The sequence below is a fragment of the Dromiciops gliroides genome, chromosome X (assembly GCF_019393635.1).
Source record: "Dromiciops gliroides isolate mDroGli1 chromosome X, mDroGli1.pri, whole genome shotgun sequence".
NCBI lineage: Eukaryota > Metazoa > Chordata > Mammalia > Microbiotheria > Microbiotheriidae > Dromiciops > Dromiciops gliroides.
The window spans coordinates 23,822,375-23,846,375 of NC_057867.1; the positions used below are offsets into that span (position 1 = coordinate 23,822,375).

Here is a 24,001-nt window from a genome sequence, read left to right on the forward strand (position 1 = left end):
GGCCGATTCACCTGCCAACTTGGCCCTCGGCTCACTCGGCCGCAGGAGAGCCGGTGTCTGGCCTGGCCCACCCCCTCCCTGCTCTCCAGCCAATCCTCGGCGGAGTAGCCGGAGAAGGGGTGGGGCCGCAGAGAAGGCGGTGCTCCCCGCTACCAGATCACCAATGGGCAAAGGCGGGGGGCCGAGGCCGCATCTGTGGCTCCGCCCCCCAAGCCGGCAGACGATATAAGAAGGCGCGCGCCTGGCGGGAAGGCAAGATGGCCGAGGCGTCGTGCTAAGTACGCTCTTGCTGCCGAGTCACCTCTCCCCAGCCTCGCCTTAGCGGCCTCGAGCCTCATCGCCCGAGCCAGCCTCCCTACCCCCCCAGTCCCCCGCAGTGGTCACCGACGTCAGGCCGCCGGACAGCGGCGGGCAGGGCAGCACCGAGCACCGCAGCACCGGGCACCGCAGCACAGCGCCGGGCACCGCAGCACCGGGCACCGCAGCACCGGGCACCGCAGCACAGCGCCGGGCACCGCAGCACCGGGCACCACAGGGCGAAGATGCCGAACATCAAGATCTTCAGCGGCAGCTCCCACCAGGACTTGTCCCAGAAGATCACCGACCGTCTGGGCCTGGAACTGGGCAAGGTGGTGACGAAGAAATTCAGCAACCAGGAGACGTGGTGAGCGGCGGGGCCGGGCCGGCTCGGGCCGGGCCGGGGCTGGAAGCGGGGCCCCGCGGCGCGCGGTGCGCGGGTCAGGGCTGTTGGCCTGGGGCCGGCCAGCCGGTCTCGCGCGCGCGCATGCGCCGGCGGTGGGGCTGCCGGGCTTGCCCGTCGGCGTTGGCGCTGGGCGCACGCCGTGGTCCTGGGGGAGGGGTGCGGGGGTGCGGCGGAGACGGGGCAGAAGGGGCCGGTACCAGCAGTCGCCACCTGGTGGCTGGGACCGCGGCTCGCGAGGGCAGGCTAGCTGGCCGTTGGAAAACGGACCAAGATGCGGACGCCCCTGTCCCCGTCCCCTCCTCTCCACCTCGGGCGGGGGTGGTGCGGCTCCGGGCTCTTTGGCCAGGACCAAGGCCGAGATCGCCAGCCAGCCTTGGGCGTGGGCACCGCGGATCAGCCGCTGATAGTGCAACTGTGCAGTGTGGTCTAATGGTTAGAGAGCCCCGGACTGGGGCACCCTGGGTTCAGATTCCAACTCTGCCTCTCCGTAGCTGTGTGACCATGGGCAAATCACATCACTTAGCCGCTCCTGTGCCTCAGTCTCCTCACCTGTAAGACAGGGATAGAGACTAGACTTGGGATTTAGTGTACTCATCTCCCTATGCAGGTCGGCTTAGGGAGTGGTTTGGGGGACAGTTTTCGTGGGGGTACTGAGAACCTTGCCCCCACAATCACATTGGGAAGGGTCATGGTGCTTGAGAAAGAACACAGTGGCCGTGGGGTTCGAATCTCCCGCCCCCCATCCCCGGTTTGGGCCTCAGTTTCCTTAACTGTGAAATGTATGAATTGGGCGAAGATAGACTCTGAGGTCTCTTCCAGCTTCAGATCTAGGAGCCTATGAGGAAGTAAATATTAGAGGCCTGGTTTGAATCGAGATTTTCCTGACTCACTCCACAGTTTATGGTTTCCTAATCTGGAAAGTGGGAATAACAATAGCACTTGCCACTTCATAAGATCGTGGTGGGGACCAGATGAGGTGATACTTGGGAAATGATTTGCAAACCTTACAGTACCCTGTAGAAATAGCTATGAATTATTGTTAATGAACCAGCCCTCCTGGTCTTTTCCCTTGTCTCTTGGAAGCAATGAGTCGATAAACATTTAGCCACTGGGCTAGAGACTGGGGGTACGAGACAAAAAATGAAACCGTCCCTGCCTTCAGGGGAGCTGGTATTGAGAGACAGAAACTAAATTGGAATTTTAGGAGATTATAGATTTTTGAGTTGGAAAAGGAGACCTTCTTAAACTGAGGTCCATGGATAGATTTCAGGTCTGGGAAACTTGTGACATCTTTATTTTCATTAAATGTTAACTGAAATTGAGCATTTCCTTTAATTATTTGAAAACTTGGTCTCTCAGAAGGGGTTCATATCTGCACAGGAGGTATTCAGGATCCATAGGTCCTGGAAGGTTGAAAAGCCTTCATTTTACAGATGAGGAAACTGTGGCTCTGGAGAAGGGCCAGTGACTTAGCTAAGGTCACACCTGTTGGGATGTTGGGATGTGGAGGAGCAGGATTTCAAGGCAAGGTCCTCTATTTTTTCCAGATTGTGCATTCTTTCCACCTTGCCACAGTGCCTCCCACCTGGCTTTTCTCCTGTTCTGTGTGTAGAAACAGCTTAACAAATGTTAAGTGTGGGATTGAGCTAGGAGTGTGTTCGGTGGACCTAGTCTGGAGCTGTCTTTTCTGGAGTACTGGGAGGGGAGGCAAAATGAACCCAGTAGGGGCCATTGCTGAGGACTCTCCTTGAACTGGGACCCAAGTTCAAATCCCAATTCAGCCACTTCTCCCTGTGTACTCTTGGGCAAGTGACCTAAGCTTTCTGGGCCTCCTTTCCCAGGTATATATAGATGGTGGCTCCGTGGGTAAGTCCATTTCTGGTCTCAGAACTTTTTTTTTTTTTTGGTTTTGGTTTTTGCAAGGCAATGGGGGTTGAGTGACTTGCCCAGGGTCACACAGCTAGTAAGTGTCAAGTGTCTGAGGCCTGATTTGAACTCGGGTACTCCTGAGTCCAGGGCCAGTGCTTTACCACTGCGCCACTTAGCTGCCCCCAGTCTCAGAACTCTGGGTTGTCTTGGGCAAGTCACTTAACTGCTCTCTGCCTCAGCTTCCCGATCCATAAAATGGAGACAGTAATGATGCCTACCTCCCAGGGTTGTTGAGGATGGAATGATATATTTATTCATAAAGCATTTCTTATATAGTAAGCTAAGAAGTATTTGAGGCTGCATTTGAACTCGGGACTTCCTGACTCTCAGCGATCATCTTTAGGACCCCTCTACTTTTAGCCCAATGAATCTGTAGTCTTCTATGCAGCTCGGGGTTTTTAACCTGAAGTCCCTAACCCTAATTTTTTTTTTTTAATAACCTGGCGTTGGTTTAAAAAAAAAAATCATTGACTCTATTTCAGCATAATTGGTTTCCTTGGTAATAAGTATGTATTTTACTTAGGCTTTGCTAGACCCAAGTGAAAAGGTTAAGAAGTCTTTGCACTAAGCTAGGGGTATTAACTGTGGTCCCTGCATTCAGATAAACCATTCTGGAAGCTCACCTTACCGATACCTGGCAGCCCAGCAAGGTCCAAAGTCACCCATTCTAAAAGTGCTCTTGGGTTTTACTTCACCTTGATTTTTGTGTGTGTCCCTTTCCTGTGAGCTAGCTCCTTTAATGAAGACTAAAAAAGAAAAGGGGGGGGGAGGCAGTTCAATAAAACCAAACAGGTCAGCCTTGCCTGACTGCCAGATGGATTCTGCATAGGAGAGGGGAGGGGAAAGAGGGGGAGTTTTCTCACTTGGGTGTCAAGCTTTTGCCTACATTTTGCCTACCTATCAGGTGTTTTCTTTTCCTTTCCCTTTCCTTCCTCTTCCCTCTCTCACACCCATGATTTTGTCCATGTAGGAAGTGCCTAGTAAGACTTAGTGCCTCTGAGGGGGACAGAGGTCACACAGCCTAGTCAGGAGACAGAATCAAATTCTTCCCTTTGTCATTGGCTGCTGTGTGACCTTGGGAAAGTTATTCCACTTCACAGGGTCAGTTTCCTTCCTGTAAAATGAGGGGTTTTAGTCTAACTGGCCTTGGAGGTCCTGTCCAGCTCTAGAGGATTCTGTCTAAAGAATGCTACCCTAGGGGTAGCCCTGCTGTTGTGCCTATGGGAGATGGAGTTGACAGTCTACTAAATGTGCAGCCAAATAAGCTTGGAAGCTGAGGTCGGTCACCATGTCTTGGCTGCTACTAGGTTTTTTCAGGGTCACACAGCTAGTAAGTGTCAGGTGTCTGAGGTCCTCCTGAATCCAGGGCCGGTGCTTTATCCATTGTACCACCTTAGCTGCCCCCTCAGTTGCCTTTCAAATAAAAACCTTGTCCGCATAAGGCTGTCTTGTGGAAAAGGATAGGTTATATAATCTTTTTTGTCCCCTGTCCCCCCTCAAAAAAAAAATGATAGTTCTCATCAGCTGGTAAGGAGCTCAACGGCTAGTTATAGCCGGGCCTTTGCAAAGGATTTGCAGTTTGGGGCTGATCTCCACCTTGATTCCTTAGTATTCTTTTTTTTTTTTTTTTTTTTGCACGGGGCAATGAGGGTTAAGTGACTTGCCCAGGGTCACACAGCTAGTAAGTGTTAAGTGTCTGAGGCTGGCTTTGAACTCAGGTCCTCCTGAATCCAGAGTTAGTGCTTTATCCACTGCACCACCTAGCTGCCCCGCCTCAGTATTCTTTTGATCCTCTAAGAATGTTAACATTCCTTCTTGTGAGACTGTTTCCTTCTGGGTGAGGGTTTACTATGTAGCTAATTGTGGCAGAAATGCTAACACAAAACTGTGGGGAGGGGAGGACATAAGTATTTCTCTGGCCCTGCTCTGTCTGTGCTAAGCGCCTTACAAATATCATCCCATTTTGCCCTCTCAGCTGTCTAGTGAGATAAGTGTTATTATTCCCATTTTAGTTGAAGAAACTAAGGCAAAAAGAGGTGAAATGACTTGCCCAGGGTTATACAGCTAGCAGTTGATGTTGGGATTTGAACTCCTGGTCTTCCTGACTTCAGACCTAGCATTTCTACCTACTGCACCACCATCAGCTGCTTCCGTTGGCCTCCCTGGTCCTATCAGTAATCAGGCAATGCTTTATTCTTCTGGTGTCTATCAGTGAAGAGCATATTGGGTCCTTAGGAAGAATACTGTATCTGGAACTTGAAACTTTGTTGATGACACTTACACTATCTCAGAAGCCTTGTGGTAGCAGGGGGAAGAAGCCTAGGTGGTAGGATTCCCTTATTGACCAAACTGAATATGTGTCCATGTCCACCAGAGACCAGGATGGTATGTGACATAGGATGAGTGTGGTTCAAACCCTGTTAGTTTCTCTTCAACACTCAGCTTTTTGTACTCCCTTGGTAGAGAAAGTGATTCCTTAGAATTTTCCTGAGTAACAGTAGCCCAGTTTAAGGAAATAGTTACAGGCCTATTTGCATAGGCCCACATCAGCTATAGGCTAGAGCTTCCTCAACTTTTTCCACTCACAACCCCTCTTCCCCTGAGAAATTTTTTGAGACCCTGGGTATCCAGGTATATGAAATAGGGATACATGACCTTTTTATTTTTTAAACTTGGCAATCCAGTGTTTTTGTATTTTATTTTATGCATTTAAAAACATTTCTGAAAAGGGGTTTGTAGTTTCACTGGACAGCAAAAGGAATCCAGGACAAAAAATTAAGAATCCTTGATAACAAAAGGCTATTAAGAGAATACCTTCATTTAAATATATACATAAACTTTTTTTGTGTGTGAGGGAATTGGGGTTAAGTGACGTGCCCAGGGTCACACAGCTAGTAAGCGTCAAGTGTCTGAGGTCAAATTTGAACTCAGGTCCTCCTGACTCCAGGGCCGGTGCTCTATCCACTGTGCCACCTAGCTGCCCCCACATGAATTTTTTAGTCCTTTATGTGCATATATACGAGATTCTCTGGCTGTTAAAAAACTGTGTGCTTCTGGGTCCAGGTCAGAATAGCTCATTGGTGGAAAGAAAGTAAAAGGGAAATATATCTACTTTTGGCCATTACTTGTTGATGGCTGGGGGTAGAGCGGTGGGGTATGATCCTGACCATTATAGAGTAATAGGAACTCAAAGCCCAAGCTAAAGGTAGTAAGTAGAGATAAACCAAGTATGAGGTTTTTATTTCAGTTTATTCCCCTTTTGATAGAAGGAACTATTCATGTTGCTGAATAATAGACTACCCCATATCTTCCCTGCCCCCAACTTAATGTAGTACAATGGAGGTGATTGGTTTTTACTATTAGCATTATTGTAAGCAGATTGTTTTTGCCAAAGGTATAAGTATAAATGTTATTGGTTACTGCAGAGATAGGCCCTCTATGGTGAAAGACTGGAGCCCAAGGTTACCTCTGCTTTGGGAACGACTGAAGTAGTTGAGTGTTGCCACTCTAATGCGGAAATTCACTTTTCGGAAGCAAGATGCACTCTATTTTCCATTTATTGAGATGGAAATGTAGCAGTTGGGCAGCTTTCCCTGAAATCCTTTCTGGTGAGCAGGAGATTTAGAGCCAAAAGAAACTTGGGAATTTATCTAGTTAGGGAGGAAGTTGTGCCAAATTTTTGGTAGACCCTTGAGAAAAATTCTTCTTTTGTTGTGTCCATGTGCATGCTAAATGTGGAAATGCATTTCTTTTCATATTGAATGTGAAGCTTTAGTGAAAAGCTAAGGATAAAGAGGCCAAACCAGGTCCAGAATGAACTTGTGGGTCTAGTCCCACCCCTTCATTTAACCAATGAGAGATCTTGAGGCCTAGAGAAGGGAACTGATTTGCTTAGGTGTTGACATGAAACAGCAGAGTCAGGATCCAGACTTTGGTCTTGGGATTCCAGATCTTCTGACACTGGTGGCCATAGACAAAAGCAATTTTTTTTTTTAAGAAAAACTCTTAACCTTCAAAGGTACAGTGGTGGGGCAGCTAGGTGGCACAGTGGAAAGGACCTGCCCTGGATTCAGGGGGACCTGAGTTCAAATCTGGCCTCAGACACTTGACACTTACTAGCTATGTGACCTTGGGCAAGTCACTTAACCCTCGTTGCCCCGCAAAAACAAAACAAACAACTGTATGTCCCTATGGGCTTCCAATAAAAGGTACAGTGGCAATTCCATGTGGACTAATTCCTTGAGGACAGGGACTGTCTACTTTTTTTGTATTTACATGTTGCAGTCAGTGTCTCTTGAGGTATAAATACAGGGTGGATCATCCGCAGCTAATGTATCAAACCACATTTATATTAGATATTCTGACATGAAACTTAAAGTAGGTGCCAACAACTGAATTTTACAGTCATTTACCAGCTGATGCTTTAACTAGCTAGATAAGATGGCCGGATGGCTGGATAGCTAAGTAGATCCATCTCTGGTGATGAGGTGATGGAGGGATCCTAAGAGTAGTAGTACAGCATGCCTAACATGCTTTGTTTGTTTGGTTTTTGTTTTTTGCGGGGCAATGAGGGTTAAGTGACTTGCCCAGGGTCACACAGCTAGTGTCAAGTGTCTGAGGCTGCCTAACGTGCTTTGAAATCCTCAGTGGAATCAAGAAATAACTTTGTTAATCTAATTTCCCCCTCCTTCTGTAGTGTGGAAATTGGTGAAAGTGTCCGAGGAGAGGATGTCTACATTGTGCAGAGCGGCTGTGGCGAAATCAACGACAATCTGATGGAGCTTCTCATCATGATCAATGCCTGCAAGATTGCCTCAGCAAGCCGAGTCACTGCTGTTATCCCTTGTTTCCCTTATGCCCGGCAGGACAAAAAGGACAAAGTAGGAGCAGACTCCAATGTGGTATTTTTTCTTTAAAATGTTATTTCTGAAGTTTAGCTTGGCCCCTAATGACCTTCCATTTTAGATTAGGGTAGGATGGATAGAGTGCTACCCTTGATGGAAGGGGAAGACCATGGGCAAGTCATTTAACCTCTCAGTGCCCCAGGCCACTTTCTGTATAGCACTAGATAGCTCTCAGGCTGGCAATTACCTATATTAATAGAATTAGAGCTCTGAGACACATATAGATCATTTAAATCTGAGTCATTTTGATTTCATCAGGATAAATGGGTAGCCCCGGGAGTTTCAATTTAATCAATTTTCCAAAATGATTCACAAATTTATGATTTCATACAAAATGATAGAACCTTTACTATACCACATTCTCCATAGCTTAGCAATGAATATAAGTTTCATCATTTAGAATGTTTATATATTTTAAAGTAGCGGTTGTTCTTCATACCAATTTCGATTACATCCTAAATGCTTTGTATGTTTACCAAAATTGATTGAAGCAGACATGTAGTGAAGTCATTGGAAGGAGATAAACCATATCCTCTCCTCAGAGGGTCTAGACCTGTAAATTTTTTTTTTTTTTTTTTGCTGGGCAATGAGAGTTAAGTGACTTGCCCAGCCAAGGTCACATAGTAAGTGGCAAGTGTCTGAGGCAGGATTTGAACTGAGGTCCTCCTGAATCCAGAGCTGGTTCTTTATCCACTGCAGTGCCACCTAGCTGCCCCCCCTTTTTAAAAAATAACATTTTTATTTTATTTTTTCCAATTACACATAAAGATAGTTTTCAAAGATTTGAGTTCCAAATTTTTCTCCCTCCCTCCCTTCTTTCCTCTCTCCAGAAGCTAGCAAGCAATCTGATAAGAGGTTATGCATTAGAATCATGTTAAACATATTTCCACATTAGTCATGTTGTGAGAAAAGAATCAACAAAAGGGGAAATAGTTTTCTTCCATCTGCATTCAGACTCCATCAGTTCTTTCTTTGGATGTGGAGAGCATTTTCCGTCCTGAGTGTGTTGGAATTCTCTATCAAAGTTGATCATCTGGACCTATGATTTCTTGGTAACTCCTGGTGAGGAAATTCCCTTTATCAGTCCAGATCATTGCCTATTCTGCAACTTATCAACAAACAATTTATTAAGCACCTGCTGTGTGCTAGAGGTAGCTAGGTGGCCCAATGGATAGAGTACTGGGTTTGGAATCAGGAAGACTCCGGAGTTCAAATCTGACCTCAGACACTTTCTAGCTGTGTTTTGACCCTTGGCAAGTCCCTTCACCCTATTTTCCTCAGTTCCTCATATGTAAAATGAGACGGAGAAGGAAATGGCAAACCACTCCAGTATCTCTGCCAAGAAACCCCCAAATGAGGTCACAGAGTTAGACAGGACTGAACAACAAATATGTGCTAGAGGTAGCTAGATGGCTCAGTGGATAGAGTGCTGGGCCTGGAGTCAGGAAGATAATGTGCCATGCACTGTACTAAATACTGGAGATCAAGAAAGGCACAAGACAATCCCTGCTCTCAAAGGAGCTTGAAGTCTAATGAGGGAGACAGCATGCAAATAACACCTTACACACAAGCTGTGTGCAGGATAAATCAGACTCAGGAACGCTGGAAATGACTTCTTGCAGAATGTGACCCTTTAGCTGAGCCTCGATTTTGCCAGCTGTCCTCTATGCCTGCAATTCTTTCCCTCCTGGCTCCCCTGACTTCAAGGCTCAGCTAAAGGTTCACATGATACAAAAAAGAAAAGAAAAAAGAAAATGAACGATGCAAATGCCCAACAATGTGGAAAAATAAGCAGACTGCATAGAGGAGTTAAATATTTCTATGAAAGAGGCATTAAGTGAATGCATAATCTAATTGATCACTTCCATGTTTCAAGGGTTTATAATATAATTCATGGAGGGACTGGGGGTTGTCTCTGTGCTGCACCACCCCTCCTCCATTCAAACTGGAGTTTCTCTATATACCTAGTTTTGTGTGGTGCTTCAGCTTAAACTGCAGCTAACCTAGTTAGAGGTACTCTATGAACTTGGCCAAGCTGATCTTTGAGCAGTAGGCCTCATTGGGTCATTCCCGGGAGCTCTCCAGCTTGATTAGGGCCTGCTAGATCTTCCATTCTTACACAGCATCCGAGGTGATGGAATGTCAGGAGACTTCTTAGGGCAGGATAATACTAATCTTGACTGTGGAAAAACAAGGCAGAGAATTTGGAAGTGTTTGACCGCTTGTTTCTGTGCAGCATTGCCTCATCCAGGTGGGAAGGTGATCATCCTGGATTCTTGAGGGTAATGCTGACAAAGTAGACATTCTGGCAGATTCTAGGACCAGCTACCTGGTAGTGAATTGACCATAGCACCCTGGGAACCAAAGAAAAAGACAAAATGGCACCAATCTGGCCAGCTTAACCACCTATCCTTCTACAGTGATGGTGGCAGAAAAGAGACCACAGGGTCTGAAGAGTCCCTGAGCTTTTAGACTTTAGCCCTCTGAAACTCCTTGTACAGTGACCACCAGGACCACAGAGTCATCTATTTATATCTGTCCCATAAATGGAAATAGGTGATGAAGAAGTCAAAGGTAAGTGGAAGGCTGGCTCTCAAGCTCTCATTGGAAAGTCAAAGGAATTGAGGGAATTTGTTTCCATAGAAAGCTTAAGATTATTAAAAGAGCTTTGTAATATTCCAAAGTCAATCAAGTCCACTCCCCTCCTCCTGTTCAACTCTAGGTCCAGGTCTACATACTGTGATAGACAAACTCTATAGGTTATTCATCTATGTCATAATCTAGGTAATAGATATTCCTCATCCACTTGGTCTCTCCTGTGTGGATGATCAGGGCTAAATTTTTGGAGTGCTTACAAAGACTAAAGTGTTCTGGGGCTTGTTTTGCAACCAGCACAAATGTCTTCTGCAAACAGGAACAGAGAATCCATCCTCTTCTACTTGGACTCCAATTCATACTCCTGGTCTCCATAATAGTGGTCATTCAATAGGGTGATTTCTATCATCTTTCAAGGAATCTTTGAGTAATTTTGTTATGGATGGGGGAAACCTTTTTGGAAAGAGGCTTTATAGTCTATATAAATAGGAAGCACCACAGGATCTTATGTTCTCTACCATTTCTGAGTCAAATGGAAAATAGTAAAGATGCAGTCCATTGTTGAATATTACTCATGAAAGCCTGCTTTTTCCCTGATATTCTCACCAAAGATCACTGATGATTATCAAAAGATTTTTTTGGTGAGGCAATTGGGGTTAAGTGACTTGCCCAGGGTCACACAGCTAGTAAGTGTCAAGTGTCTGAGGCCGGATTTGAACTCAGGTCCTCCTGACTCCAGGGCCGGTGCTCTATCCACTGCGCCACCTAGCTGCCCCATTCCTCAAACTTTTTGTTTTGTTTTTACCTATTAAGTTTGATTTTTAAAATTTTTTGTTTTATTTTTACCTATTAAGTTTGATTTTTTAAAAATTAAGTTTGATTTAAAAAAAAAATTCCCTCCTTCACGTACCTTACGTATCAATCCCTCAACAGCCTCATAATTGTATGTCTCCAAGAAAGGATATACACTTGATCCAATCTGGCAAATTCTCTTCATTGCTATTTCTCTCTCCTCTTGAAGTACACTGGGGATTCTGGTATCAGGGTCTGAGTAATGGTGGTTCCACTGCCCTAGATGGTGAAAAGTTTGTTCTAGTAATCTTTATAGATCTTTTCTATTTTTCTTCTGGGGTTTTTTGTTTTTTTGGCAGGGGTAGAGGGTGGGGAGTTCTTCCATTTTTCCATCCTTAAATGCCCTTGAGATAACTTGCTCAGTTGGATCTCTTGCCAAAGCTTTCTTTTCACTGAAAGGCATTAAAAATGAGTAATTACACAGAAGAAGGACAATAAAGAATGTCATCTGAAAAATGATGGGCTGGTCACATAGCAATATTCAACCAATGGACAGCCTGCCTGCTCTATTGGTATTCACGTAATATTCAGAGAAGGCTCTCTGGAAAGCCCTACAGGGTGGGCCAGCACAGGGCACATGGGCTTTAGTTTGCTATTGAACTTTGTGGACTTTTTTGGGACGTAGGGTGGGTGGATGGGGCTGCTTTTATTTTTGCAAATAAATTGCAATGTTGATCAATTAAAAAAAATTTTTTTTTAGTGAGGCAATTGGGATTAAGTGACTTGCCCAGGGTCACACAGCTAGTAAGTGTTAAGTGTCTGAGGCCAGATTTGAACTCAGCTACTCCTGACTTCAGGGCCAGTGCTCTATCCACTGAGCCACCTAGCTGCTCCAATGTTGATAATTAAAAAAAATATATAGTTGGTTTAACTGTTTTTAAAACTTTGTGAGAACTGGAATGACACCCCTTGCTGGGAGGGACATTGTGAGCTCTGTCCTGAAAAGAAACCATATGACTTTAGCATCCAGAAGTGACCTTTCTGGGGTTTTGAAGGTCAGATCAGCATCAGGAAGTGATGTTTGCCGCCCTGTGAGTCCTGTCAATCAGTGCTACCAACCAATTAGCTTGGAGCTGTGTGTGTGGATGGCCCTGTTTCCTGTTTCACAGGAGGCTTCTGGGGGGATCGAGCCTTTTCAGTTCCTGACTTAGGCTTGGCGGGAGGACAGATGCTAGGCTCTCTTAGAGATAGTTAGATGAAGTTTGCTTTTTACCTCTCTCTTCACTAACTTCTGATGCACTTTAATAAATACTTAAGGTCTAAACTCTTGCTAAAGCTTCTAATTTAAAGCAACCACTCATTAGATTTTAGACATCACAGCTAGAATTTTAGGGCCTTACAATTTTAACATAGTCTGGTAGCCACATGTCAGACTTGCCTTTTTTACTTTAGATAAACAGTCCGAGAGGCAGGAAAACAGTTTTATTGAAATAGGGAATAGGCCTGCTTTGCCAACCTCATAACTTTTGTTTTTGTTTGTGTGTGGGGTTTTTTTGTTGTTTTTGTGAGGCAATGGGGGTTAAGTGACTTGCCCAGGATCACACAGCTAGTAAGTGTTAAGTGTCTGAGGCCTGATTTGAACTCAGGTCCTTCTGACTCCAGGGCCTGTGCTCTAAACACTGTGCCACCTAGCTGCCCCTAACCTCATAACTTTGAACTATTTGTCAGTGACCCTTATTATTCTTTCCCATTTAGAGCCGAGCCCCGATCTCAGCCAAGCTTGTGGCAAATATGCTGTCTGTAGCAGGAGCAGATCATATAATCACCATGGACCTTCATGCCTCTCAGATTCAGGTATAAAAGAGATCACAGGAGTTGGGGGATGAGGGGGGGAGGGGGGAAGGCTAGGGAAAGAGACAACCAGGAGAAGCAAGCATAAGATACTTCTTCTTTTTTTTTTTTTTTTGGTGAGGCAATTGGGGTTAAGTGACTTGCCCAGGGTCTCACAGCCAGTAAGTGTTAAGTGTCAGAGGCCTGATTTGAACTCAGGTCCTCCTGATTCCAGGGCTGGTGCTCTATCCACTGCAGCGCCACCTAGCTGCCTCCATAAGATACTTCTGAGGAAGGAGACCAAATGTCTTGGAGAGTTGGATAAGTGGAAAGAGCACTGAGATTGTATTCCCAGAAGCCAGTTTGAATCTTGGCCACAACACTTACCAGATGGACAGCCTTAATAGGCACAGCCTCTGTGTCTCCTGATGTATGCTTACAGGATTTTGAAGAAGGTGCTCCTGGAACAGTTCTTTTCATTTAGGAATGCTGAGAGCCCAGAGGGAAGCCAAGAGATTAACAAGAGTTCCTTTCCTCAGGGGTTTTTTGATATCCCAGTGGATAATTTATATGCTGAGCCAGCTGTCCTGAAGTGGATAAAGGAGAACATTGCCGACTGGAAGACCTGCTGTATCGTATCCCCCGATGCTGGTGGAGCTAAAAGGTAAGATTAGTATTCTGCCCACTCTGTAGCAATCTCTGAACTGGCCAGGCATGGGTATCATTAGTGGAAGAGGGAGATAACTTGTGATATCTTGTAAGTACTTTTTAGATGGCTCAGCTCATCTTTTGTCAGAATCCTGGAGGTAGAAGGGATCCTCAAAGTCATTGAGTCCAACCCCTGGTTTTATAGTTGAGGAAACTGAGGCCTAAAGAGAAGTGACTTGCCCCGAGGTCAGCACAGCTCCAAATCCAGTGCTGGCTCTTATCCCCTGTGTCACTTAGATCTTCTCTCTTCCTAAAGCATTACTGTTTACTGAGTATCTTTTCCTTTGAGATGGCATCCATGTGGCATATGACTTTATTTTTTTTTTACTTTTTATTTTATTTAGTAGTTTTTCTATTCATTCATATTTGGGGGGGAGGGCAAGGAGGGTTAAGTGATTTGCCCAGGGTCACACAGCTAGTAAACGTCAAGTGTCTGAGGTCGGATTTGAACTCAGGACCTCCTGAATCCAGGACTGATGCTTTATCCACTGCAGCGCCACCTAGCTGCCCTCCAATTTATAAAGACAATTTTCAACATTCATTTTTTGAAAGATTGAGTTCCAAATTTTTCTCCCCAAGATAGCAAACAACCTTATAGTCATACATCTGTAATCATGTAAAACATTTCCACATTAGGCATGTTCTAAAAGAAGAAATAGAATAAAAGGGGAAAACCCCCCAAAACCCCAAAGTGAAAATAGTATGGCATGTGACTTTATTCAGATGTGGTCCACTTCACTGGCTTGTGGCTGTTTAGGAAGCCAGAAATTCTTTCAGGTAGGGACTGATCCCAGTAAGAAGGGAGCTAGAGCCATGGCTAGGTAGCACAGTGAGTGAATGGATCACTGGCCCTGGAGTCAGGAAGACCAGAGTTCAAATCCAACCTCAGACATGTGATTCTGGGCAAGTCACTAAACCTCTGCCTCAGTTTCTTCAACTGGAAAATGGGGATTATCTCATGCTTATCAAATAAGATATTTGTAGAGTGTTTAGCATGGTGCCTGGCATATAGGTGCCTAACGCTTGTTCCCTCCATAACTCAGGGCTACATATATAACTTTCTTAGGAATAGACTATGGATTTGATTTTCAGATTAGCAACAATAGCAGTTAAAATTACCTAGAACATGATTACACTGTCATTGGGGAATAGGCAAGTTTGTTTCCCCAAAACTTGGCCAATTCTCAAGAACATTTTTTTATTCTTAGGATTTAAAGTACTGAGCAGGGAGGAAATCATGTTATTGGTTTTTTGGGTTTTTTTTAGTGAGGCAATTGGGGTTAAGTGACTTGCCCAGGGTCACACAGCTAGTAAGTGTTAGGTGTCTGAGGCTGGATTTGAACTCGGGTACTCCTGACTCCAGGGCCGGTGCTCTATCCACTGCAACGCCACCTAACTGCCCCTTGTTATTGTTTTTAAAGCCAAGAACCTAAGGAATAATTTGAATAGAATTTACCAGAGACTGAAAGCTATGCAGATTAAGGGCACTTCATTTCCTCCCAGGATTACTCATTAATAATACATTCTGAAGTGTTACTTACATTCTTAATGGAGAAATAGAACCAGGCACTACAAAACCCAGGTGGTTACGAAGTTAATTTGGGATCTTTTCAAAGCCATTTATATTTTCAACAATTGGTTTCTCTTCAACCTCTCCATTAAAGCAACCATGAAGAGGACTGAATTAAGTTCATTTCAGCACCCTTCCCCTTTCTTGTCAGCTCCTGTCCTATTTACCAAAGTCATCCTTTCTTTAATGTCATAGGTGACTGTGAAAAAAATATAAGATCATAGAGATCCAAGCTAGAAGGGCCCTCAGAGGCCATTGAGTCTAACCCTTTCATTTTACAGAGGCCCAAGGAGGAAAAGGGACTTACCCACAGTCACACACCATCAGAGGCAGGATTTGAAGCCTGTAAAATGTGTGATATGCTTAGAACCTCTGAATCTGTCAAGTTTTAACAGGCAGCCAGCATTTAGACAGGTCTCATGAAGCAGTGATATAGCATTCTTCAGATTCACAAGGCACATTTCCATTGGCCTGGAACCAGTTAGTCCATTTGATATACTTCTAACTTCAGATCATAGGAATTTGCATCCACACAGATGCCATATTTGCTGTGTGGAGAGAGTGAGCACAGAACTTAATCATGTCCAAGCTTTTCTATTTGTTTTCATAAGATTTCTAGTTCCAAATTTTTCTCCCTCCCCCCTCCCCAAGACAGCAAGCAATCTGATATAGGTTCTATGTGTGTGATCATATTAAACATATTTCTGCATTAGTCATGTTGTGAAAGAAGAATCAGAACAAAAGGGAAAAAACTCAAAGTAACAGTATGGTCCAATCTGCATTCAGAATCCAGTTTTTTTCTGGATGTGGAGAAAATTTTCCATCATGAGTCTTTTGGAATTGTTTTGGATCATTGCACTGCTGAGAAGAGCTCAGTCTATCACAGTGGATCATCCCACAATGTTGCTGTTACTATGTACAGTGTTCTCCTATGCAGGGCTTTAAATGCCTCACTGAGGCATGTCTGTGTGGACCTTTATGCTTGCCTGCTCACTGCATGTCTGAGCTTTGAGGCACTTCAGCCAAAGGCTTTGCTCAAAGCCCATTCATGGTCAGAATGATCTCGAGCAAACGTGGTTAAACAGAATCCTGTGTCCAGGCTTGTGGAATGAATGAATGAATGAATTCTAATCTTAAATGAGGAATGACTCTACAAAGCCATCATACCGACCTGATAACGCTCGGAACAGTAGCGATGGAAAGCAGTGTATGACTTGGTTTAGAGCAGGATGTAGTAGAGAGGTGATACAGTTCAGTGGCAACAGCACACTGAGTTTTGAGGCCTGAGTTCAAATGGCAGCTCTGCAACACCCAGTGGCTTGGGTGACCTTGGAGTCCTTCCTCTCCCTGGGCTTCAGTTTTTCCATCTGTGAAATGAGGGACTTGGACAAGATGCCTTCCAAGGACCTTTCTTCTGGCTTCTAGGTCTAGGGTGTGAACCATTTATAGACCATGAATAGCTTCTCTGTTCAGTGACTTCAGATATATCTTATCTTGGAGCAACCATCTTACTAAGGCATGCATGCCATGGGATTTTGGAGGGATTTGCACTGAGGTAACCAGGCAGTTTCAAAGCACATTGCTTATGCTTGTGTGTATCATCTTCATATAAGGAAAAATAGCCCAGTAGAATGTTTTAATGAATGCTCCTCTGGCTAGCAAACTATTCTGTGTCAGCATGTGCTCTCTGCATTATTCAACTTGCACTACTTACTCTACCTCACAGGGTTGTGGTGAAAATAATTGCAAATTGCTTAGAGGGGAAGTGATTTGCCACTTGACTACAAGGCCCTCCCTCATCCTTTTTTTTTTTTTTTTTTTTAGTGAGGCAATTGGGGTTAAGTGACTTGCCCAGGGTCACACAGCTAGTAAGTGTTAAGTGTCTGAGGCCGAATTTGAACTCAGGTCCTCCTGACTCCAGGGCCGGTGCTCTATCCACTGCAGCGCCACCTAGCTGCCCCCCCTCATTCTTTACATACTGCTGAGCTGCAGCTGAATTTACCACTGAATATGGACCGTATGTTAGCCTGGATGGCATTGCCAACAGCTCATGATGCTATCCCATTCACATGTAAAAAAATGCTGACTCCACAAGCATTAGCAGCATGTGACTTAGAGGAAAGTGAATTGGGTTTTGGAACCTATGAAATCCTGGATTCATATCTTGCCTCTGACATTAGTTGTGTAACTGGACAAAAGTCATTACCCTCCCTGAGCCAGTTTCCTCATGTACAAAATGGGAATAATACCTGCAGTACTTACCTCTTTAGACTCTCGTGATACTCAAATAAGAGAATATATTATGTAGTACCTTATAAGCCTTAACTTAGACTACATATGATATCCAAAAAGTTTTAGTCTTGGTGTTGGCCAAAGTCTTTAATGGACCAGTGAAATTAGCCCAATTGCCCCATCCCTTTCTCTTCTGAAATCATTAGTGTTTCCTAATAGTCAGTGATTCAAAACAAAGCTCTGTTTCATTTGGACAAAAGTGGAGTGTTCCATGTCAACATACCAATAAAGAAACCTATACCATTTATATTTAAGACTTTCTGTCTTAAAAATAATGAACATCCAGGTACATAGTCTTTTTTATTTTTATTTTTATTTTTATTTATTTATTTATTTATTTTTAGTGAGGCAATTGGGGTTAAGTGACTTGCCCAGGGTCACCCAGCTAGTAAGTGTTAAGTGTCTGAGGCCAGATTTGAACTCAGGTACTCCTGACTACAGGGCCGGAACTCTATCCACTGAGCCATCTAGCTGCCCCCAGGTACATAGTGTTCACAGAAAAACGTGACAGAGAATAGCTGGGATGTCATGAGCATTAGAGTAGGCTCAGTATTTCCTATCATCAGTCTTGGCAGGGATAGTTGTGGTTATTTGTTCTGTTCACAGGCTTTAAAATTTTTTTGATTACTTTAGTTTTTTGTGGTTTTTTCTGTGGGGGAGTGGGGGGGGGAGGGCAATGAGGGTTAAGTGACTTGCCCAGGGTCACATAGCTAGTAAGTGTCAAGTGTCTAGGACAGATTTGAACTTGGGTCCTCCTGAATCCAAGGCCAGTGCTTTATCCAATGTGCCACCTAGCACAGTGCCCTCCTTTAGTTTTTATAGCAGTTATTTTCAGATATATACTCCTTTCCCTATCCCATCTGCCCCATTCCCTTGTAACACAAAGTTAAGACCAACTAACTGCAACAGTGTGTCCAACATCCCATACCCTTAGCCTTCCACTTCTCCAGTGGCTCCTCTAAGGCCAAGAATATTCATTACAATTAAGAATGTTCATGTTTTATTTTAATTTTCTTTTCACTTAAGTTATTGTGATGTATCAGTTCATAAATAGATTTCCCTATGTTTCTCTGAATTCTTCATATCGGTCATTTCTTTTTTTTGTGAGGCAATTTGGGCTAAGTGACTTGCCCAGGGTCATACAGCTTGTAAGTGTCAAGTGTCTGAGGCCAGATTTGAACTCAGGTACTCCTGACTCCAGGGCTGGTGCTCTCTCCACTGCGCCACCTAGCTGCCCCTCGGTCATTTCTTATAGCATAAATTGTGTCTATTACAGTCATATTCAGCAGTTCAGCCATTCCCCCAATTCATGTCGCGCCTCCCCCCACTTTGTTTTGTTGTAATTGCTTGTGTGCATGCATTTTATTTTTTTTTTGCCACAAGACATGCTATGAATGCTTTCTTTGACCTCTTTGTGGGGTTCTGTGTCCAGCATTAATGGGATCTCCTGGGAGTCAGAAGGTATAAACAGTTTAGTAACTTTTCTTGAATAATTCCAAATTGTTTTCCAGAATGGTTGGACCAGTTCTCAGCTCCACCTACACAGTGTATCAGTGTACCTGTCTCCTCACAGCCCCAGCTTTGAGTATTTCCACATTTTACTCTGTTAATTTGCTGGATGTGAGGTGAAACCTCAAAGTTGTTTTACTTTGCTTGAGTTTACATTTCTTTTGAAAACTTTCCTTTAACTACTCATCTATTGGGGAATGGCTCTTAGTCTTTTATCTATTCACAGGTTTTGTTCATAGGTTTTCTGTTGTCACTTTAATTGGGACAATCCGTGCACTTAGACTGGAATGATCGATTGTATTTTAAATTGGGAGATCCATTCCATTTGGGTGATAGAACCAAAAGCCTCCCCACCACACCCCAACCCCCAATTCAACCTTCCACTGCCTCCCAGAACTGGTGAGAGTACTCCCCACCCCCCCACCCCCCACCTCTGCTTGATTCCTCACTGAACTATTGATAATCTGTAAACTGCCTTACCTATGTTCCTGCAGAGTGACTTCAATTGCAGACCGACTGAATGTTGACTTTGCTCTGATTCACAAAGAGCGGAAGAAGGCCAATGAAGTGGACAGAATGGTGTTAGTGGGAGATGTCAAGGACCGAGTAGCCATTCTAGTGGATGACATGGCTGATACTTGTGGTACTATCTGTCATGCAGCAGATAAGTGAGTAGATGGGGGCAGTGACTGGGTATAATCTATTGGTCAGAATGATTAATTAAAAAACCCCATGTGTTCTCCTGCCCCAAAAGTGACTTCCTTAAGGGAATAAGTGTGGCTTTTCAAGGTCCCAGGCCCAAAGCACTTAGTGATCCATTGAACACACAGCTGCTTCAGACAGCTTGGTGCTTTGTAGTAGTGATGGGAATTTAACCTGGCACATGTAGCATGGCAATCTAATGGCTGTTATTGATTATAGTAGCATATCCATGTGCCTCTGTTAGGCTCACTGTTCATGTCAAGAACTTCTATTCATGGCTCTTAGTTGAAAAGTGGGTTTGGTTTTTGTCCCTTGTTAATCTGCCAAATGAATTTCCTTCATGCCTTTCCTTCTGCCCAGCCACCCTTCCCCTTCTCTTGGAATTAGATCAGTTCAGTTACTGTCTCCATATCTTTTTTCTAGACTCCTGTCAGCTGGAGCCACCAAAGTCTATGCCATTCTTACTCATGGGATTTTTTCTGGTCCAGCCATTTCTCGAATTAACCATGCCTGCTTTGAGGCGGTTGTTGTCACAAACACAATACCTCAGGAAGACAAGATGAAGCATTGCCCCAAAATACAGGTAAGATGGGATTTTGTGACTCTCCAGGGGCTGTCTGCCCACCACACCAGTAGGTTAGGGCCATGAGCAGGCCTGACTTTTCAAGGAAGGCCTTAGGACAAACCAGTGTTGGCTACAGCCAGTTAAAGTGGGTGCTGTCCTTGTCCAGAATCACCCAGGCTAATTGGAATATGGGGCGGCAGGGGTAGGGGCCAAGGCATTGTGTCATTAGAAGTGTTAGTCTGTGGAAACAAGCTATTTTAGCAGGAGTTGGGCATATTAGGGAGTCCTTAGTGGAGGAGAGGGAGGAGAGCCCCTTAGATTTCATTGGTCTGGTAGACTCCCTCTCTCATTGCAGGATACTAGAGTGAGCAAATTGCCTAGATTGCCAAGAGGTGAAGGGACTTGTCGGGAGCTCCGCAGGGCCTGTCTGGCTTCATGCCTAGAGCTCCCTTGGATGGGGCACTTGGGACCAAACTCTCCTTTCCTCTCTTCCCCCCTTCAGGTGATTGATATCTCTATGATCCTGGCCGAGGCCATCCGGAGGACTCACAATGGCGAGTCGGTCTCCTACCTGTTCAGTCATGTTCCTTTATAATTGCTGCTGCTTCTCATGTTGGAGGCTTCTCTTTGCTAAGCCAGTCATTATTTGGTATATTACAAAAGTTCAGTAGAAATCCCTGCTTGTTCATGCTGCTCCCCACATTTTTTGCTCACATCCAATTCCCTGAGACTCCGCTTTCTTTTGTTAGTCTAAGTGAGCTTTCACTCTTAACTCTGTGTGGAGAGTGGGGCTATGCATCTACCATAGAAGTCCAGGTGGGAGGGTGAGGGCCGGGAGGGGAGGGAGACAGGGGGAGGGGACAGGGCAGATGCACCACTATGCATGCAAACTTCAGCAGTTCTGGTTGGTTGGTTGGTTGGTTGGTTTGTCTAAAAATAAAAATCTGCAAAGCCTAAAAACTAAACTCTGCTAGTGTCAGGACATAGCAAGAGCCCCAGACTACCCCAGCCATGGCATTCCTGGCTACCAAGTTAGCATTTCTTAAGCACCTGCTATATGTTGGGCACTGCACTGGGATCGTGAAGATAAGACAGTCCCTACCCTCAAGGAGCTCACAAGACTCACAGCACGTGGACAACACTGAGACAGAAGAGCACTGAGAGAGGGTTTGGGGAGGACAATGGGTTACCTGGTGTCAGGGCAAGATGCAGACTTGTAGTCAGGTAGGAAAGGATGACAGCCTGCACTGGAAGGTTAGGGGGTTGTTTGGGGCCAGCAGGCTTTTGGCCAGGAGAGACTTATCTATGCAGGAGTGAAGAGTGAAATCTGGGGTATTGGGGTAGTAGGGAGGAGAGTTTTCTTCTTGTAGTTGGCATTCCTTGGAATCAGTGACTGGGGCCACTTCCATCCTTGTGGCTTTGCCTTTGGCCAGATCTCCTGCTTCCAAATCACCAATGCATACAGCTGGAGAAAATACTGGCTTTTGGTTATGTTCAGAACCATTTCTCTCCAGAAATTCCTTATTCAAATCCATGAGGCTCTAATTCTGAGCGGGGGTGCATTTTTAATCTTTCCTTTAATTAAAAGTAGTTGACCCTTGTTCATTGGTATATTTTGATATTTCTTCACCTCTTCATGTCCCCAAATCTTTTTTTGTTTGTTTTGGTTTTGGTTTTGGTGAGGCAATGAGGGTTAAGTGACTTGCCCAGGGTCACACAGCTAGTAAGTGTTAAGTATCTGAGGCCGGATTTGAACTCAGGTCTTCCTGAATCCAGGGCCGGTGCTCTATCCACTGCATGACCTAGCTGCCCCCATGTCCCCAAATCTAAACGAATTTTAGGAGGGAAAAACTTAGGCCTCAAGTAGAATATGAGAAGATGAGTGCTCTTTCCTCTGGAGTTAAATGTTCCTCTTTCTCCATGGGTGGCACCATCATGACATGGGCCCTGGAGGGAGGAAAAATGTCATCAAACTAAGACTCGCTTTGATTCCAAGGTCGAATGTTCAACTGGCAATAGGCATTAGCTTCTGACAACCTGGGAAGAAGGGTCTCGGAGGCTGCAGCACAGTCCTGTGTGCCTTGGTGTGCTCAGAGACTGAATGGGATTTTCTCAGGAGATAATATTGAATTATGACTAATGGATGGTGGGTGGCAAAGAGTTCATTGGCCCTTGTAAGCTTTTTAGGCCTTAGTGCCATTGTTGAATTCTAAGAACTTCATTTGCATTGGGCATCAGTAAATGGATGCTCCTGTGAAAGGGGAGAGTGCTAGAACTGTAAAAGGAGCCAGTCTGCAGTGAGTGCCAATGCTGGCATTCATCTCTAGCAGAAGGTTTGAGCAGATTCCTTGCTGCTCCAGCTGTAGTTTCCTGGTGCTTTGCTGCTGAGCTGTTAGCCAGCATTGAACCAAAGTGTGACTGATGTTGGCATTCCTATTCAACCATAAAACTTCAATGAAGGAATAAAACTTACTTTGAAAGCAGTTTTGGTTTATTCTGCATATGTGTTGTTCAGTTCAGTCTAACTCTTGACTTGTCTAACTGTGACCCCTTGGACCATAGCATGCCAATACTACCCATGGCATTTTCTTGGCTGGGATGCTGGAGTGGTCTGCCATTTCCCTTTCCAGTGTCTGCTTGTGTGTACATATGTTCAATTAGTCCCTGGCCCTGAATTCTTAAAGGCTCTGCCAGGGGAGAGGAAAAACTGTCAAGTCCTCCTAAGCCCAAAGGGTCAGGAGCAAGACTGGGCCCAATGCTGTTATCTGTCCCCTAAGGACAGTTAGCCGAGCTGACCCCTAGAAGGATGGCTCACTTTTCCTCCCCAAGGCAGGGAGACAACCTGAGTTGCAAAGCTGGAAGGACCATTGACACATCAGATCTTTGGCATGTGTATATGTAGTTCTCAAGACACTGGACCCAATGTGATTTTTTGTTTTGTTTTGTTTTGTTTTGATGGGCAATCAGGGTTAAGTGACTTGCCCAGGGTCACACAGCTAGCAAGTGTCAAGTGTCTGAGACCAGATTTGAACTCGGGTCCTCCTGAATCCAGGGCTGGTGCTTTATCCACTTCAGTGCTACCTAGCTGCCCCCCACCCCAATGTGATTTTGAACAATCGTTCTCTATTTCTTGGTCTTGGTGTTCCAAGATTGGGGGGTGGGGGTGGGGGTGAGGAAGAGTCTCTTGGGAGTTTCACTGTCCCTTCACCATCAGCGATGACCATATGTAGAAAGAATACAAACTCGATTTCAATTGTCAGTCCATTCAGGAACTCACAAAATTAAATTCCAAATAAAATACCAAAGGTTTGATTTGTTACTGATGTCACAAACAAGACCAGTTTGAATATGAAACTGGTGTCTAAACTCAAATTGACTTTCTTTTCTTTTTTTTTTTTTTTTTTTTGGTGGGGCAGTGAGGGTTGTGACTTGCCCAAGGTCACACAGCTAGTAAGTGTCAAGTGTCTGAGGCTGGATTTGAACTCAGGTCCTCCTGACTCCAGGGCTCGTGCTCTATCCACTGCGCCACCTAGCTGCCCCCTCAAATTGACTTTCATAAACAGCGCCTCACACACACACACAAAAATAAATAAAAATAAACAGTGGTTCTATCCTTTTATCTATTTGTACAGCTCTACCTTGTTCTCTTTTCCCCCCAACCCCTGGGGTAATGAGGGTTAAGTGACTTGCCCAGGATCACAGGGCTAATAAGTGTCAAGTGTCTGAGGCTGGATTGGAACTCGGGTCCTCCTGAATCCAGGGCCCATGCTTTATCCACTGTAGCACCACCTAGCTGCCCCCTCTATATTGTTATTAATTGCACAAACATGAAGGGCTTTGTTCTTTCTGTTTAATGTTTTCTCTTTCATCCTTGCCCCTTCTCCCCATATAGATCCCTTCAC

General features: G+C 44.7%; 1 protein-coding gene across 2 annotated transcripts; it reads left to right on the forward strand.

Moving 5' to 3' along the window:
- The first annotated feature begins 243 nt into the window (after positions 1-243).
- Positions 244-22,582, forward strand: PRPS1 (phosphoribosyl pyrophosphate synthetase 1). 2 transcript variants are annotated; one of them, XM_043974479.1, is made up of 7 exons: positions 244-664; positions 7,329-7,533; positions 12,679-12,777; positions 13,293-13,417; positions 19,327-19,500; positions 19,958-20,117; positions 20,602-22,582. In XM_043974479.1, the coding sequence occupies exons 1-7, from the start codon at positions 543-545 to the stop codon at positions 20,692-20,694; spliced, it is 978 nt and encodes a 325-aa protein (XP_043830414.1). In that variant the 5' UTR covers positions 244-542; the 3' UTR covers positions 20,695-22,582. The 2 variants fall into 2 exon arrangements, with proteins under 2 accessions (XP_043830414.1, XP_043830415.1); XM_043974480.1 differs by having other exon boundaries at positions 7,329-7,512.
- Positions 22,583-24,001: the final 1,419 nt, after the last annotated feature.